This window comes from Haemaphysalis longicornis, unplaced genomic scaffold, assembly GCF_048455015.1.
Source record: "Haemaphysalis longicornis isolate Haplotype H1 unplaced genomic scaffold, Haemaphysalis longicornis Haplotype H1 scaffold_10, whole genome shotgun sequence".
NCBI lineage: Eukaryota > Metazoa > Arthropoda > Arachnida > Ixodida > Ixodidae > Haemaphysalis > Haemaphysalis longicornis.
This window is the reverse complement of record NW_027526204.1, coordinates 150,372,144-150,387,631: the sequence shown is the minus strand read 5'-3', so window position 1 is coordinate 150,387,631 and position 15,488 is coordinate 150,372,144. Positions and strand designations below refer to the sequence as shown.

Here is a 15,488-nt window from a genome sequence, read left to right as displayed (position 1 = left end):
CCAATTAAACGCCTTCGAGTGCTCCATCGAGTCTAGCGCTGCGAGTGTTACTGTACAGTTCTGCGTTGAGGTTATTGCGCGTTATTTTTTTAGAGCTTGTAGTTTATTTGGACGCGATGTTGTTGAAAATCGTACGGCCCCGGAGAACGACCTCGGGCGTTGGTGACTGCTGTGCCGTCGGGTGGGGTCCCAGTTACTCTCTCCGCTTTCTAGGCGGTTCTGCGCATGCGCAGGCGTTGTCGAGCAGAGCGAAGCCGGGTTTGCCGACCTACGGAGTTAACTTATGCTTTCTCATTAAGAAGAGAATGCATCTCTGTTTTCTCTTTGTCTGCGTGTTACCGAAAATGCAGCTTTGTGGTTTCTTTTAAAGTGAAGACCTTTTACGGCTTAGTAACTGCCGAACTTTTAAGGGGCGAATCCCCTTAGGGGCTCGGGCTGTCGGCGTCTCATGTCGTCGTAGAATCATGTAGTCACGGTACTAATGCACCGAGGCACTCGTTTTCCAACTTCTCGCCCTAGAACGCTTTGTGCTTAAAAGAACCGTTACTTTTATAGCAAAGCTGTATACCTCTACCCCACAACGGCTTCATCTCCGTGAGCAAAAACTCCAAGGCGCCAAGAATACACTTATACACTGCGTGTTTCGCCCCCTTTCCCAGGTTTCACATTAGTGGAGATGGCCCGGGAAAAGTCGAGCCTTACGAATGACTCGTATCATTTTCCGTTGCGAATATTGTTAGCATACTTGTTTATCCCGCTGATCTTCTCTTTTTTTTTTTTTTGTTGGTGTATGTTTTGCTATTTCACCTTTTAAGATATCCATGGGGCCTCAACTCATATACCCGCGTATGCACCTGACAAAGGAACCGACCGCACCCGCTCGGCCTCTTTCCTCCGGCTTCCCAGCAGGACAGGCGTTATTTGTCACCGGCGAGAGCTCCTCCCCTCCGGCGCAGACGTGGCCCGAGTCTTACGGCCGTTCGGAAATCATATGTGAAGATAAGCGCGATTTTAAAGGCCCGTTCACACTTGCGACGAAGCGACGCGATTTCCGGCGCTTCCGTCGCCCGGTGATCGTTTTTATCGTTTGGTCTCGACAAATTCTTGTCGTCCCGATAGAAATTTTTGTCGCCGCGACACCACCGCGGCTGCCTTTTCACAGTGGAGCCGTTCACTTCCGGCCCATGTATGCCATCACCGCATGCGTTCCCGAAGAAGTACCCGAGCCGGGAAATGTCCGGGTAGAAAAAATAGGGCGGGAGAGGTAAAAAGCGCAAAGGCTCATGGGTACGTCGTCTGCTACCGCCACTTCCGGTTCGAGATCTCTCCTGCCCTCCCGTACGTCTGCGTGCGCCGGCGGCTGTCAGGCGCGTGCGTGCGTGTTGTTTATCTGTCACAGGGTGCTTACCTGTCAGATAAACTCCTAGTAGGGTCAATCGTTGTTATTTATGAAATTCCCAATGCATGAGCGTTTTTTTTTTTCCCCGATGGAAACACATAAACAACAAGCACACACGCGCGTGAAAGCCGACGGCGTGCGGGAGGCCAGGAGAGCTCCCGAACCGGAAGTGGCGGCTCTCCGCGGGAGAAAACAATGTACCCATGAGCCTTTGCGCTTTTTACCCGTCACCTATTCGCAAACGGGTCGCAGGAGATGGTAGAGGGAGTGTGGCGTCGGCGCTCCGCACTGCATAGGTGACCGCTAAAAGCGCAAAGGCTCACGGGTACGTCGTCTGCTCCCGCCACTTCCGGTTCGAAATCTCTCCTGCCATTCCGTGCGCCCATGCGCACGAAATGGCAGGAGAGATCTTCCTCCATGCGTGCGCCGGCGGCTTTGAGGCGCGTGTGTGCGTGTTTATTTGTCACAAGATGCTTACCTGTAAGCTAAAGCCCTAGTAGGGTCAGTCGTTGTTATTTATGGAATTCCCGATGCATGAGCGTTTTTTTTTTTTTTCCGGGGAAAACAGATAAACAACGAGAACACACGCGCGTTAAAGCAGACAGCGTACGGAAGGCCAGGAGAGCTCCCGAACCGGAAGTGGCGGCACTAGTCCGCGGGAGAAAACAATGTACCCATGAGCCTTTGTGCTTTTTACTGGTCACCTATGAGAACAGCGGAGCCGGGAAGAGGGCGCAGCGAAGCAGCAGCCGAGGAGAGGGAGAGAATGGAGAGAGCGTGGCGTCGGCGCTGCGTTAGAGCCGCGGTGGGGGGAGATGGCGCGATTTGGCAGCAGCGGTAACGGGGAGCAAAGGGGAAAGAGTGTGGAGTCGAACGCGACACAGCCGCCAGCCACGTGGACACCGCCGGCCGGTATAACGCAAGTTTCGTGCACTGCTTTGGGCTGTGGCCCGGTCAAACGGGTTGTTTTCACGAATGTGTGCAACTCAATGAAATTGGAAAAAAAAAAAAAAAACGATTTTGCCAGATAATCCGCTACCATATGAATGGTTTGGCCGACTAATTTTTTGTTCTGTGGTGCTGCTCCCAACGTGGCAATGAGTTTGGCTGTGGGGGAGTACCCATTGAACGATCACATCAGCCCACGTGCCTGCCGGGAAATTCGTCGAGTGTTGCACTCGCCGCCAGGTTGAGAAAACAATGGCTTTGACGTGGCAGTGTTTTAAGGTCAGATAGTGCAAGTCAACTTAACTTGCAGATGTGGAAGACTAGGCCCACAGCAGGGTTGGATTGAAGTACTGTTGTTTGGAGTTTCTAATTGATCGTAGATTCTTATAAGCATTGTTGTTCAACGTTTCCAGTATTCGAAAATTAAGAATCCTAAATTTGAATTGAGTTTCCTTCTCATTCAGTATTTAATTCCATTCCAAATTCACCCCTGCTAGTTTGTTGTTCATTATGTATTGGGGTGAAAAATCGGAGTTATTCTTAAAGATTAAGTATCATGAGATCCGGAAGCATAAGAAGATGGAGTGCTGACCTTATGGGGATGGTTGGTGTATTAAAAGTTCCAGCCATTTCTTCCAGTCATTTAAGCTTGAAACTGCCGAGAAGTCCTCAGACATGGTCTTGTGTGGGTCAGTGACTTTCCTTGCCCACAAGAACATTTTCTTCATGAAGATGAGGAAGAAATAATATCGAAAAAAAATTTAATGTGCTGATATTGAAAGCTGAGATGTCCTACATCAATTATTGTGCTCATATTGTATCTAAGGAGCTTAATCACACTTAGGCAGCAGAAGCTACCTCGGAATTTTTACACTATCTGAAATGTTTGGTGCTATGCCGATAGCCGGTTCGCACAAATAGTTTGTTTTAGCAGTGTAGTTGACTCTGTTTCATGCCTAGGGATCATGCCTAGAGAGTTTAATGCTGCCTAGGGACTTGAGCAGAACCTAGGGAGCTTTCCACTGAAATGTTGTTTTGGGTAGCATGGTGACAGCATGCCATTTGACATTAAAATTTTGGTGCGTCAGAAGCTGCCCTATTGCAGCATGTTGACACATTTCTTTGACGTGCTTGTTGACATGTTTGTTTCTCGAAAATGTCACATGCTCAAGGGTCTCTGGCTTCAAAAAAATTCTTCCGCGGAAAATACCCGGGGGGGCGTCTAGAATGAGGAGCTCTATGGGGTATGGTGTTTATTCCTTAGAAGGTTGTGCAGTGCAAATTGCATAAATTTGTGAGCTTGGAAAAACAGGGAAGAAAACTTAACTTGTTACCTTTCGCAATGCTTCATCTTGAAAAAAACAAAAAAAAACAGTTCATAGTCTTTTGATTTGCGCACGACCTCTTCTGACCAGTGTTATTTGTGCAAAAAAAAAAGCATAGGTGGCGTCATTTGGGAGAGATGATCTTTCATATCTAGTTAGCCAACCTCGCGGTTAGCCAGCAATATACCACGCTCGCGTTGCAAGACGACATTGTCGCGCAAATGCCAAAGCCCACTCTACTTGAACTCTGCTTTGGGCTTCGCTCCCTGTCCATCCATCACTCGACAAACAACTCCGATGCTCTGCTGCGTGATTCGTTGTTTTCGCAACCACCTGGCGATGACGCCTTTACGACGCACGTCAAGTGGAAATGCGTAATTTGGTTCAGTGACACGCGCAAGAAAAAAGCCTATGCTCAGATACCGCGCGTGCGTTGAGCTGTTTCTTCGAAGGTTCTCGACGCTAGGTCAGGGCCATTGGCCGGTCATTATCTGGTGACTCACAGTGTGTCAGAGTCTTCCTAATGAGGACAAGTTGTAGTGACCGAGCGGAATCCGAACTAAAGTTTGTCGCCTTTTCACCCGGTCATTCAGCACAACTTTGAGCCTTTTGAAGCCTGCGAGTGTCTGTAGAATGCGAGGGGGCGAATAAAGTTCCTCATTTTGCGCTGCGGACTTTGTGGTCAATGCCCGGAGGACATAAACAAAGGCCAGAGGGATCATAGAATACTGTGTTGCAAAGAGGCATGACCTGAAGAGTGCTCCAAATTTTCTTCGACGGTGTTGTGCCGTCTTGTCGGGCGAATTGGGTGAGAAAGGCAGTCGGTGGCGCCATCTGGTGGTGTGCTCGGATGTTTAGGCAGTGGGAGCCTTGTTGCAGGCGTGCTTCTAATGTCAGGCGAGGTCATTGTCTGTTTACTTGCTGTGCGCGGTGAGGTGTCGTTGCCTCGGCTCGTGCGCAAGTTGCAGGGGCTTTCTCATTGTGGCTGAAGATGGATGGGCGGCTTTCGCCCAAGCTTTTTATTCCAACCTCTACACCGTATTGCCGAGCTTTTATCATCGCCGATGCGGATGTTTTCTCGTGATCGTTAAATTGCTAGTTTAGTTTGTTTCATCCATTTCTTTAGTTTCGTTTATTTTTTCTGAGTACATTGTTTTATTAGAAATACAGCGTATGCTGTCACATTTATGGTGATCCTACTGCAGTACCTTTCTACGTGCTGTGTCTCTAACATTATCATAGGCATTTAAGCAGCCGAACTTTTCAGGCGTTGCAAACAGTGACGCATTTTCTCGAATTGCGTCAAGCGCTGTCACCTTTGTGCGTGCTGAGCAGCCTTTAGCTGAGCTCATATGCAAATGGAGCTGCTGAGCATATTAAAATCTCAGTCCCCACTCCGCAAACACGCATACTTGTGGGGCCACAGAAGTGTAGCAAATTTTCTTCCACTCGGCTTGACATTTCGAGTTTAGTAGTCCCATGCATGCCACTTTGTTTGCCTTTGCCCGAGGTTAGTGAACCGTCGCGGAACGGCGACGTATTTCTTTTTCGGGCCAAATTGTGAAGAGCCACGTGGACAACCGCGCAAATCCGGCTGGGTACAGCTGAGAAATAGAGTAAATTGTTGTTTCGAATCTGAGGATAATATAATGTGGTGTACGTATGTTTTAAATCTACGCAGCAACCCGCCACCGACTCAGAGCCTGGAGGACCAACAGTGCGACGAAATGCTGGATTGCAAGGTGCGGACCTTCGCATCTATGGTTTGAATAAAGAGCGTCGTAACATGTGCAGTAAAGTGTGTCCTGCGCGACGCAGTGTAGGTCTTGCTCAGCGTTATGCGTTCTATGGGGCCTCGTTATTTCATTTTATTTTCATTGCGGAGCATGTCCTTGGCCAACTGTGCGTCCCATTGTTCTTGTCGTTGGCCTGAGATTGTAAAATTTCCTGCAGCTGTGCATGTTTGGCGAACTATGGTAATGAATTTGCACTGAAGTGTGGATGTCAAGCGGCCCTCAACTTTGTCCTCCCCTATTCCAGGGACCATCTTTGCAAGCTACGCGCTGGCTGTGCACGCAAAGTGGAGAAGCCAGTGTCATTGCCTCTAGCTGCAGGCAGCACAGATGTCGCGTTCGCGCTTTAGTTATGGCAACCGACAGAATTTTTAAGTGTGGCAAAGATTGATGTAACGCAGTGTCGGGGTGTATTGAGCAGCCGTTGCGTGTAAACAACCGCAAGTAATTGTTCCTGTGCTGTGGTTGGTACGCAAAAACAGGCTTATCGAATCCCCTACAGTCGTGTCATGGTCGCAGCGCATTGTAAAAATACATAAGGAAAAAAAAGCAAAAGTTTATACACAGTTAAAGGAAAGATGAATAGGAGCTCTGAGGAAAAAAAGAACGCCGACCAAAACATACTCGACGCGCCAGTGTCCAACACATGTGCTTTATTCACCTGTACAAGGCATCTGTGTTGGGCACCAGAACATCAGGTATATGTTTTTATTATCTGTGGTCGGCGTCCTCTTATTTTTGCAACGACCCTTCCTGATGTGACGAGTGCATGTCAAACTGTTGACTTTGTAAATAAAAGCTGAAACACTGCGGATTTAAGACAAAAGTTAGGCGTCTTGAGTTGTAGTTTAAATGAAAAGAAGCAGGTAAGCCTTGATGATAGAACAGCTAAATAAGTAACAAGCGAGAAATGCGGGGTGAACATAGTGAATGTCTAGAAACTGGAAAAGAAGCTGAGGGAGAGGGCAAAGCAAGCTGTCCCGATGATGCAGGAACATCGGGACAGGTGCTTTTTTTTAGCCTGCAAGGGTCAAGAGGCAGCTCTAGTGGGAAAAAACTGTTTCGTGTAGAGAAAATGGCTCAGCATTTCGAATTGCTGCAGACTGATACATGCAACTACACACTGGGCATGTTTCGTACGGGTCATCGTTGCAGGTGGTGCAGCTGATTCGCGAGATCATTCTGCCGCACTCCAGTCACGTGCCCAAGGACTTTGTGCTCAAGATTGTCGCTCTTCTCAACAAGGGATCCATCCACTCTGCCACGAGCAGCACACCTGTTGGTACGTGCTTTGGACGGCCACCACTGCTTGGCCAGAAAACGTTGGCCGGGCAGATTACGGGCAGTGCACGCCTGTTCTTAGGCATCGTAGAAGAAGCAGTCAACTGTGACATCGAGACTAGTGCTTCACCTCATGGAATCGAATCGGGGATGGTGGAAGTGATTTGAGAGTGAGTGAGTGGATGAGTAGGTGGGTGGGTGGTTGGGTGAGTTTGAGTGAGTGAGTGGTTGAGTAAATGGGTTTGGGGGAGTGGGTTCAGTGAGAGAGAAAGAGAGCTGGTTAGAATTAGTCCAGTGAGTTCAGATAAAACAAAAAGTGATTTAAATTTCCAGACTTAACGAGTGCTGATGTAACTTCATTAATTGTGACTTTATTGGAATGGTACGATTCGATTCTGTTTATCGGAAGTTTCATTTAGTCTGATTGCTTTTTGTGCTGAGAAATCCTCTTTCCCAAGCCAAGCATTTTGGTGACACTCAAAAATTTCATTGTGCATTGTTATGAGAACAAGGAAAGACTCACATGAGCACAGGCTATCAACAAGGCTAACGTCTACAATGTTGCTGTTTCTTACAAACAACCATTTCATTTCTGGCAATTTCTTTCCAGCAATTTCAGTGTAAAGAGGTTATGCTAGCAAATTTTTTATTGGATGGGCAATAACTATTAGGTTTGTGCAGAAGTGCAGGCAATTTTTAATGTGAACTGGAGAGTAATATTCATCACTGCAGAGTTCATACACCGTCTTTGTGACCGATCTACTTTGTTGTTCCTCTTACGAAGGGGACATTTTGAATGTTGTTCGGTTTTGTTAAAAGAACCGCCTTGTAAAGTAAAACCCTGTAATTGGTAAAAAGCTATTAGGGGAGCACATTTGGCCCGCTCCATCAATCCAGAAGAGTCCATCGTCGTACCAAACAGATGCAACGGGTCTCTGACTGCGAACAGTCGGTACTCCTTGCCTCGAGGACGTTGACTTGTTGTTGAAAGGCTGAATGAATATTTCAGTGTTTTCTTTCCCCCTTGTAAATAGTTCAGCATTGTTCACTTGCAACCTTTGTGGCTTTGTCCGAAGCATTCATCAAGCAGCGCATTCTTCGTCGTAAAAAAACCATTATTAGTTACCATTGTCTTCTTTTATGGGCACATAATGGGTGTCAAAAGGTTGAGGAAAGTTACTTACACCTTCAAAAAGGTTGCAGCTTTCATGCCAGAAGGAAATATTTTCTCGGTCATTGACCTGAAAAGGCCAGGTACGAGATGTACATTGCGGAGGAGGCAAGTTTAGGTGTCGTTGGATGCTGCCAAGAGAGCAGTTCATTGAAAGAGTAATTAGAGCAGGAGTTGATTACAGTCATTCAATGGAGAGCACGGTTGAGTCGAGTACAACAAACTTGTAAATTAAGCAGGGATCATTGCAGAATTTCTGATGCTTTCAGTGGCCCCTGCAATGTCAGTGATCTTTTGCCTGCACCTCTCCTCTCCGTCAGCTTGTAAATTTGCAAACATTATTCCAGAATTCGGAATGATTTTGATGACCCCTGCTACGTCAGTAATGTTGATGCTTTTTTCTTGCAGTTCTTTTCTTGCTCAGACAAGTGAAAAACAATCACATTTTTTGAGTGATGGCGTCAGCAGCAGCGACTCGATTGCTTTGTTTTTGTCTATTTTGGTGAAACAAATCTGGCAGAATTTTCTCGCTTCGTGGCAATTTGCAGTGATTTAAAAAAGCTTTCCTGTTCGCAGCTCTTGAAGGGACACTGAAGAAAGTTGCAAACATTACCTAATTCCTCGTTTAGTTCGATGTAGTCAGTTTTGCAGCTATGAATGGCTCATGGCGTTGCGTGCTTCTCCAGCCGTTAGGCGTAAACTAAGGCTCTAGAACAATGCAGCCACAAACATGAATTCAGCTAATTCATTTAAGTATGTCTTGTACATGAGAAAGATCTAGGCACTCTCACTTGCATGTAAGTAAAAATATTGCCAACTTTAAAAAAGCTAAATCAATGTCATGTGCAGTTGGAGCAACTATGAGCACTGATGTAGATGGTGCTGCCCGGAAATGCGACCTTTATTTCCTTCTAAAGCAAGCAAATTTATCACGGAAATAAAAAAAATTAGTTAAAATAACCTTAGTCAGTGACCGTGCAGCAAACAAACAAAAACCCTCAAGCCTGAATGTGGTTTTTTATGTTCAATGTTAATTGTCCGAACAATCGGTCGAACCCTGCTGACTGAATGGGTCTCTGCTTTTAATCCCCTCCAAGCCCAACCCTTCAGTTATTAGATGCACCTTCCCTTTACGGAGTGCACTTTAATGATGCGCCCTGCGTTCTTCCGGCATGCCTCGCTCAATGCCAGACACGGAGTCCACCCGCAAGCTTCGCGAGGAGTTTGCCAAGGCGTGCTTTGAGACGCTGCTGCAGTTCTCCTTTCTTGGTGGGATCATGCTGCCCGAGGGGGGCGTGGTCAACCGCCTGGCCGTCACCTCGCTCCTGCACCGGTTCCAAGAGGTGAGCGCAGGCGGCGGTCGCTCGTGGCGTCTGCAAAGCCTGGCCGTGCCAGCAAGCCAACTTGAGTGAGGTTACTGTATTTTCGCGGCAATAACCCGCACCAAAAATGCGAAAATTTCAGTGGAAAAGTAGGGGTACGGATAATATGCGGGGTTTTTTCTTTAGTGCAGCTTCACAGCAATGCTCGTGCCGTGAAGCTCCTACACAGTAACACTGACTAAGCCTTCCATGGCAGCGATTGCGCAAAACATACAAGGACAAGGAAGAAAAAGCAAGGACGAGCGCACTCTAGACTGAATTTGATTAGTTCTACGAAAGACCTATAAACCCACAAATCTACGCAACATCATCACACAAAAAAAGTGATAGAATTTGATTAGTTCTACGAAAGACCTATAAACCCACAAATCTACGCAACATCATCACACAAAAAAAGTGATAGCTTTAGCGAGGGTAGTGACACTGAGTGAATTGTGACTTTTGCCTTGCAGTCAGTGTATTCTACTTGCTAAATATACGCTTTTTCTTTCTGCAGAGTATGTGATGTGTTGCTTGAGCGGTAGCTTTGGTGCAGCCTTTCCTGTATCAAATTTGCGGGTAATGCGCAATTTTTTTTCTTTTCTGGTAAGCTGAAAGTAGGGATGCGGATTATATGCAGGGGTGGGTTATACGCACGAAAATACGGTACCTCGTCAGCCACTAGACTTTTTTTCTCAACAGCAATCTGTATCTCAAGATTTTTCTTGCTTCTGAATTGTGCTTGAGAAGTGAGAAAGAACTTGCCACCTTTCCAGTGTTCATAACGTGCCAAAATAAAATGACGGGTGTATTTTTAAAAACACTCACAGACAGAGCAGAGCCTTTGGGGAGACCAGCCTCATCTGTGGGCGTCATCATTTTTTAAACATTTTCATCTGTAGTGGGGCACTTACCTGTCAGAACACATTGTCACAGCATTCGCTGCCTTATTGTTCTGTTACATTTATTGTCCATGGTGGCCATTATTCGCAGGTGACTAATCATTCGACCCTATTCTATAATCAGGCGCACTCAAAAAAAAAAAGATTAACGGTTCCTATTCTTCGGTATACTGGTAGCCAAAGTGCGTGTTTTCCGAAAGAAACACAGAAAGGGCATTGACTTGTGCCACCGTAACCTTTTAAATGTTAACAACATTTGTCTGCCTGCGTCGTCACTGCAGGATTTCAGTTTCACGTCTCTGAGTCCGATCTTTCATAACAGCTGCAGTGAACGGGTCACAATGTGCGCTTTTGCGGTTGTTCAGTACACGTGGCTCCACCTGGAGGAAGCCTTTGTGAAATAAAGGTTACTGGCTTTTTGAACAGGTGGTGCTGCTCTTGATTTGCTTTATGACAACTGGCTGTTCGTAGTAGCTTCATCGCATGTTGTTGTGCTGCACTCGTTTACTGAGAACCGGTTCAGTTCCCCCATATCCTAATGCAGCATATGTGTTGCAGACATTGCGGTGCATCCACTGGGCTATCTGCATGCATTTTTTTCCCCAGATTTTTAGCACCGACGCATGGTTAGCTAGGTATGTCAGCTTTCAGGGGCCTACCTTTTTTCGTTTTACCTTTTTTACCTTTACCTACCTACCTTTTTCTTTTTTATACTAGGCATGTCAACTACTACTAGGCATATCGACTTTTAGGAGCCTACCTTTTTTTTACATTTTACCTTTTTAACCTTTTCCTACCTTTTTCTTTTTCTACCAGGCATGTCAGCCCCCAGGAGCCTTTTCCTTTTTACCTTTTTCTTACCTTGTCTCCCTTTTCTTTGGGCATGTCATCTTTCAGGAGCCTACCATTTTCCTTTTTTAGTGTTGCTTTTTTGTCTAAAGCCCTTCAAGTAAATACACTCCAACGCTGATACACAATGTGGGTAGAAACTAGATAACGTAAACCTTGCCCGATTAACTCTGGAAGGTATGTATAGAACTCTGTAGGGTATTCGGTTTATTCACAGGCACATCTTAAATGTTTTTGAGGTGAAGAAGAGAGTAAGAATAGCCAATGCCTTTTTGTGCTACATTTGTTGAAAAAAAAAAAAAATTAGGGGCCCCATTATACCATCTCTAACATTTCCTTTCCCAGGTATGGTGAGCACTGTTTTGGCAAACTACGTGTCATTTAATGTGATATTGCACAAGCGAGAGGTTTTAATCGTTTTCCCGTCTTTTCCTCTGTTAGTGGCGAACCTGCTGAAAGGAGGTTTTAAAAGTATGGTGCCCTATTAAAATCACATTGAAGCATGAAATAAAATGTTTTGGATAATCGCCTTTTGTTACATTTAAATATACTATAACCAAAGTGTAAATTCGGTTGGTAAGTAAAGTGCAGCTGGGAATTAAGTGCTAGATGCTGAAAACTACGAAACTGTGAAAAGTTTGATCTGGGACCTTATGCATTTTACTTGCTCAATCCCGTGAACTATCAGTTTCGCAGGAAGTTTTTGAATTGGTGCCTTTAAAGCCGGCCGGCTGGATTTTGTAAGCGGCTACCCACGACAAACCAGTATATTTTTACATATCTGGCTTTTTCGAAACTTAATGCACTAAAGAACTCACTGTTCATCAGTTTGGTCCACGTTCACTGCTCTAAAAAGTGAAATTTGAACTTCACCATTTTCATAACCTGCGAGGCATGGCATTGTAAAGTTGATTGATTGATTGTAGGGTTTAATGCATTGACGCAATGCAGGGGATGAAGCACAACATAGTGGAGGGCTACGGATTAATTTTGACCACCTAGGGATCTTTAACCCGCGCCAAAATCTCGTACACACGGGCGTTTTTGCTTTTCGCCTCCATCAGAAAAGCGGTTGATGTGGCCGGGAATTGAACCCGCATCCTCAAGCTCAGAAGCACAACGCCTTAGCCACTGAGCCACCGCGGCGGGTGCGGCATTGTAAAGTTGGAATTCCAATCTTGTTAAGACTTGCTGTTCACAAAGCTTGTTTTAAAAAAAAACGAAAAATAAAATCGCGGAGCCTTACTTGAATTTCACCCCCTCCCCCCCGCCACCCCAACAACACCAAACATCCCAAAGACATCCCAAAAAGGACCTAACTCCGATGTCCCAAGCCCATGGGCACCCCTTGCAACTTCCACACTGGGATAGTCCTAAAGATGTGCAAGAACGGCTGTTATTGGGATTTATGCACAAGGGCGTACATGCATTTGTGTTGATTTACAGAAGCACACATCTAAGTTTGGTCAGCCCAGTGTTTTATTCTTGTAACGCACAGGCACACATATTACGCATGCCTTTATTAAATGAGGTACAGTGACTATTTCCTATATTTTTTTTTATCAGGGTGCAATCAGTCTCAACCGCATACATGTCGAGTAGATCTTGAGTTCTCTTGCTTCCATGCTTTGTGCTAGATATATTGCCTAGTGCTAGCTTATTTGACAGAAGCTTTCTCGTCGTAGGAAACGTACCCCACAAGGTACAAGCTCTCTTGCGGCGTAAGCAATCGTGCCACGTTGAGTCTGACACTTCCTCTTCAGAGTCTGCCAGCCTTCATCGAGGTGCGCCGAATGTGTTTCAGGTCATCTGCCACTATGTTGAGGACGAGCAGCTGAGTGGCAAGTGCCCTTTACCACGACACCGCATGGCCGAGATCTCGTTTGTTCTCAAAGCTGTGGCAACGCTCACTGCCTCCCTCAAGAAAGCACCACCAGACAATGGTAAGTGGCCCCATAGATAGTGTTGTTTTTTTTTTCTCTTTCACCTGGGCCAGGTGTCTTCTGTTTGACGCCCTGTATAAGAATTCCAGTGGCTGTGAAATTTGGCAGAATTTGAAGATAGATACAAGCTTGTATAAACTGACATGCTGCTGCTGCAAAGTAAAATGTGTTGGAGATTTTTAAAGTGCGGAGCTTGTGAGGGGCCTGGCTTTTCATCGTAGCTCGTGTGGTGTCACGGTATCTAGCCACTACAGCCATATATTGTTAAGATTATAGACTCACTCAGTAATTTTTCCTCTACTGGAATCGATGGTATTAATGCTAAAGTGCTCAAAAACACCAAATATTCATCGTAAAGTATCTTGTGCCTCATATTTCAACAGCGCCATGCACCAAAACAGAGGCTTCAAAAGATCTCCGCTTCGCCTGGTCGAGATCAAACCTTCGCCTCTCGCGTTACGACACCGATATCAATCCTATTGCGCTACACAGGCACACGTTCTCACATGCAAAGTGTCAGGGGCGGCTATCTTTGCACTACGCTGTTGCCGCAGAAGCTTCCGTTGGTAAGCCCAATAATATAAAATACATGCACAATAGTATACACATTAATTAAAAGTAAGTAGTAAACCACGAATTATTGCATTAATTACCCAAATTAATGAAAACTCAATCCAGTGTTTCTTTATCCCTTTGCGACGCGCATTAGGATGTAGCCATCAGAAAAATTTGAAACTGCCTGTGTATGTTTTTGATAACCAAAATTTCACTTAAAAACCATAAACAACTTGATCTCGTAGGTAGCTAATAAATTAAGTCGCGTCCTAATCATAAACACGCTATCGTAAACGTGACCACCGTTTCCTAACTATTGCTACAGTAGAAAAGGTATACACATTAGTTTGATCTGCAGCCCTTATATATTAAGGTAGCAGCTTCAGTTTTGCTTTAATAAACGCTTTGACGAGATAGAAAACGTAAAACCAAGAACAACTGGTTAATGTGCCAAGCATTTGGCGTGCCAAGTAGGTGTTCTTGAACCACTCAGTAGGTGTTTTTGAACCCCACTTGAACCCCTCAGCCAGCACTCGGTTCAAGTGGGGATGAGGATGATTTTAACTCACAAAAATGCTCTTAAAGGCATGTGTAGAATTGTACGTGCCGTTTCGCAAAGGGTTATATTGATTTTCAGGGGCTCTGGCACCTGCTCAACTACTTTTGGTACCATTGCCAGGGTGATACCGAAACTAGTCGAGAGAGGGTGCCACAGCCCTTGTGGCGAATCACTGTTCCGCACTTGACAGCTTTCACATTAAGTGGAACTGCTTAACTGTTTTTAGATGTGGAAGCTCGCTGTGCTGAGATTTGAGAGAGGAGAGAAAGGTGTGGCCACAGCTACGAAACATTTCTGAACAACTGAACACGTCTCCTAGCAGCCTTTTGTGTGTTACAGAAAACAGTGCAGTTATAATCGGTGGTAGAGCTGTTGATTGATTTCACTGGTCGATCAAGAGTGGATTAGCACGCTTTACTCGTCATCCCTGATAAACTCACTTTATGGCAGCGTGCTCAGTCCTCCCCCTGGCTAGAAGTTTTGGATCGAGCCGAACTTCAACCACTCGATGGTTGTCATGTTGTCATTGTGGCGTCTAATGACCTAATTTCTCAACCTACTTTTCGCATTTTCTGCAACAGCACTGCACAACCCCCCACTGCACTGCAGCACTGCAGCAGTGTTTGCAGCTTCTGTCATGATTGATTGATTGTAGTGTTTAACGTGCCGACGCAACGCTGGCGATGAAGCGCGCCGTAGTGGAGGGCTCCGGATTAATTTTGACTACCTGGGGATCTTTAACGTGCGCCGAAATCTCGTACACACAGGCGTTTTTGCTTTTCGCCTCCATCAGAAAAGCGGCCGCCACGGCTGGGAATCGAACCCGCGACCTCGTGCTCAGCAGCGCAAGCAGCTTCCGTCATGCCAGGTTGTCAAATTGCACTGATGTAAATTTAAGCACTTCATGTCATACTTGAACTTTCAATGAGCAAACTTCACGAAGACGAAAAAGAATACGGGACAATGCACAATTGTTTCGTCTTCTTTCTTCGTCTTCGTGTAGTTTGCGCATTGAACGTTCAAGTTTGATATAGCAACTCGCCCAAACCTCTGTACCTTGTTAAACTTCATGTCACACACGTCGAAATTTTTTTGATAAACTTTTTGCCATATACCAGTGGCAATTATAGCAAACTGGGCTGCAAGCTCCTCCAAATGGCTGTAGGCCAACTCTGGCTAAGCCACACTGCAAGACATCGTAGGGCGTTAGATGCACATATACGTAGACTGTGCATTAAAGGAGTACTGACACGAAAATTTGATGTTACACATGTTACACTTTTATTGCTTGTATCGATGCTTCATGGTCTAGCGAACCTGAAACAGCACTTCAGATACTTCAGCCCGTGATAGTTACTTACATTGAACGGCCTGAAAATCGCTTGTTTCAAATTCCCGCGCT

The 15,488-nt window shown here is 45.6% G+C and overlaps 1 protein-coding gene across 4 annotated transcripts in view; it reads left to right on the top strand.

The window, feature by feature from the left end:
* The window catches only part of Mon2 (Mon2 homolog, regulator of endosome-to-Golgi trafficking), a 206,971-nt gene that overhangs the window by 187,705 nt on the left and 3,778 nt on the right, over window positions 1-15,488 (top strand). For all 4 annotated transcript variants that reach the window (XM_077691219.1, XM_077691218.1, XM_077691216.1 and 1 more), the window contains 4 exons: window positions 5,354-5,414; window positions 6,621-6,747; window positions 9,109-9,260; window positions 12,834-12,972. In XM_077691219.1, coding sequence (XP_077547345.1) covers window positions 5,354-5,414; window positions 6,621-6,747; window positions 9,109-9,260; window positions 12,834-12,972 — 479 coding nt within the window. The remainder of the gene's footprint in view (window positions 1-5,353; window positions 5,415-6,620; window positions 6,748-9,108; window positions 9,261-12,833; window positions 12,973-15,488) is intronic.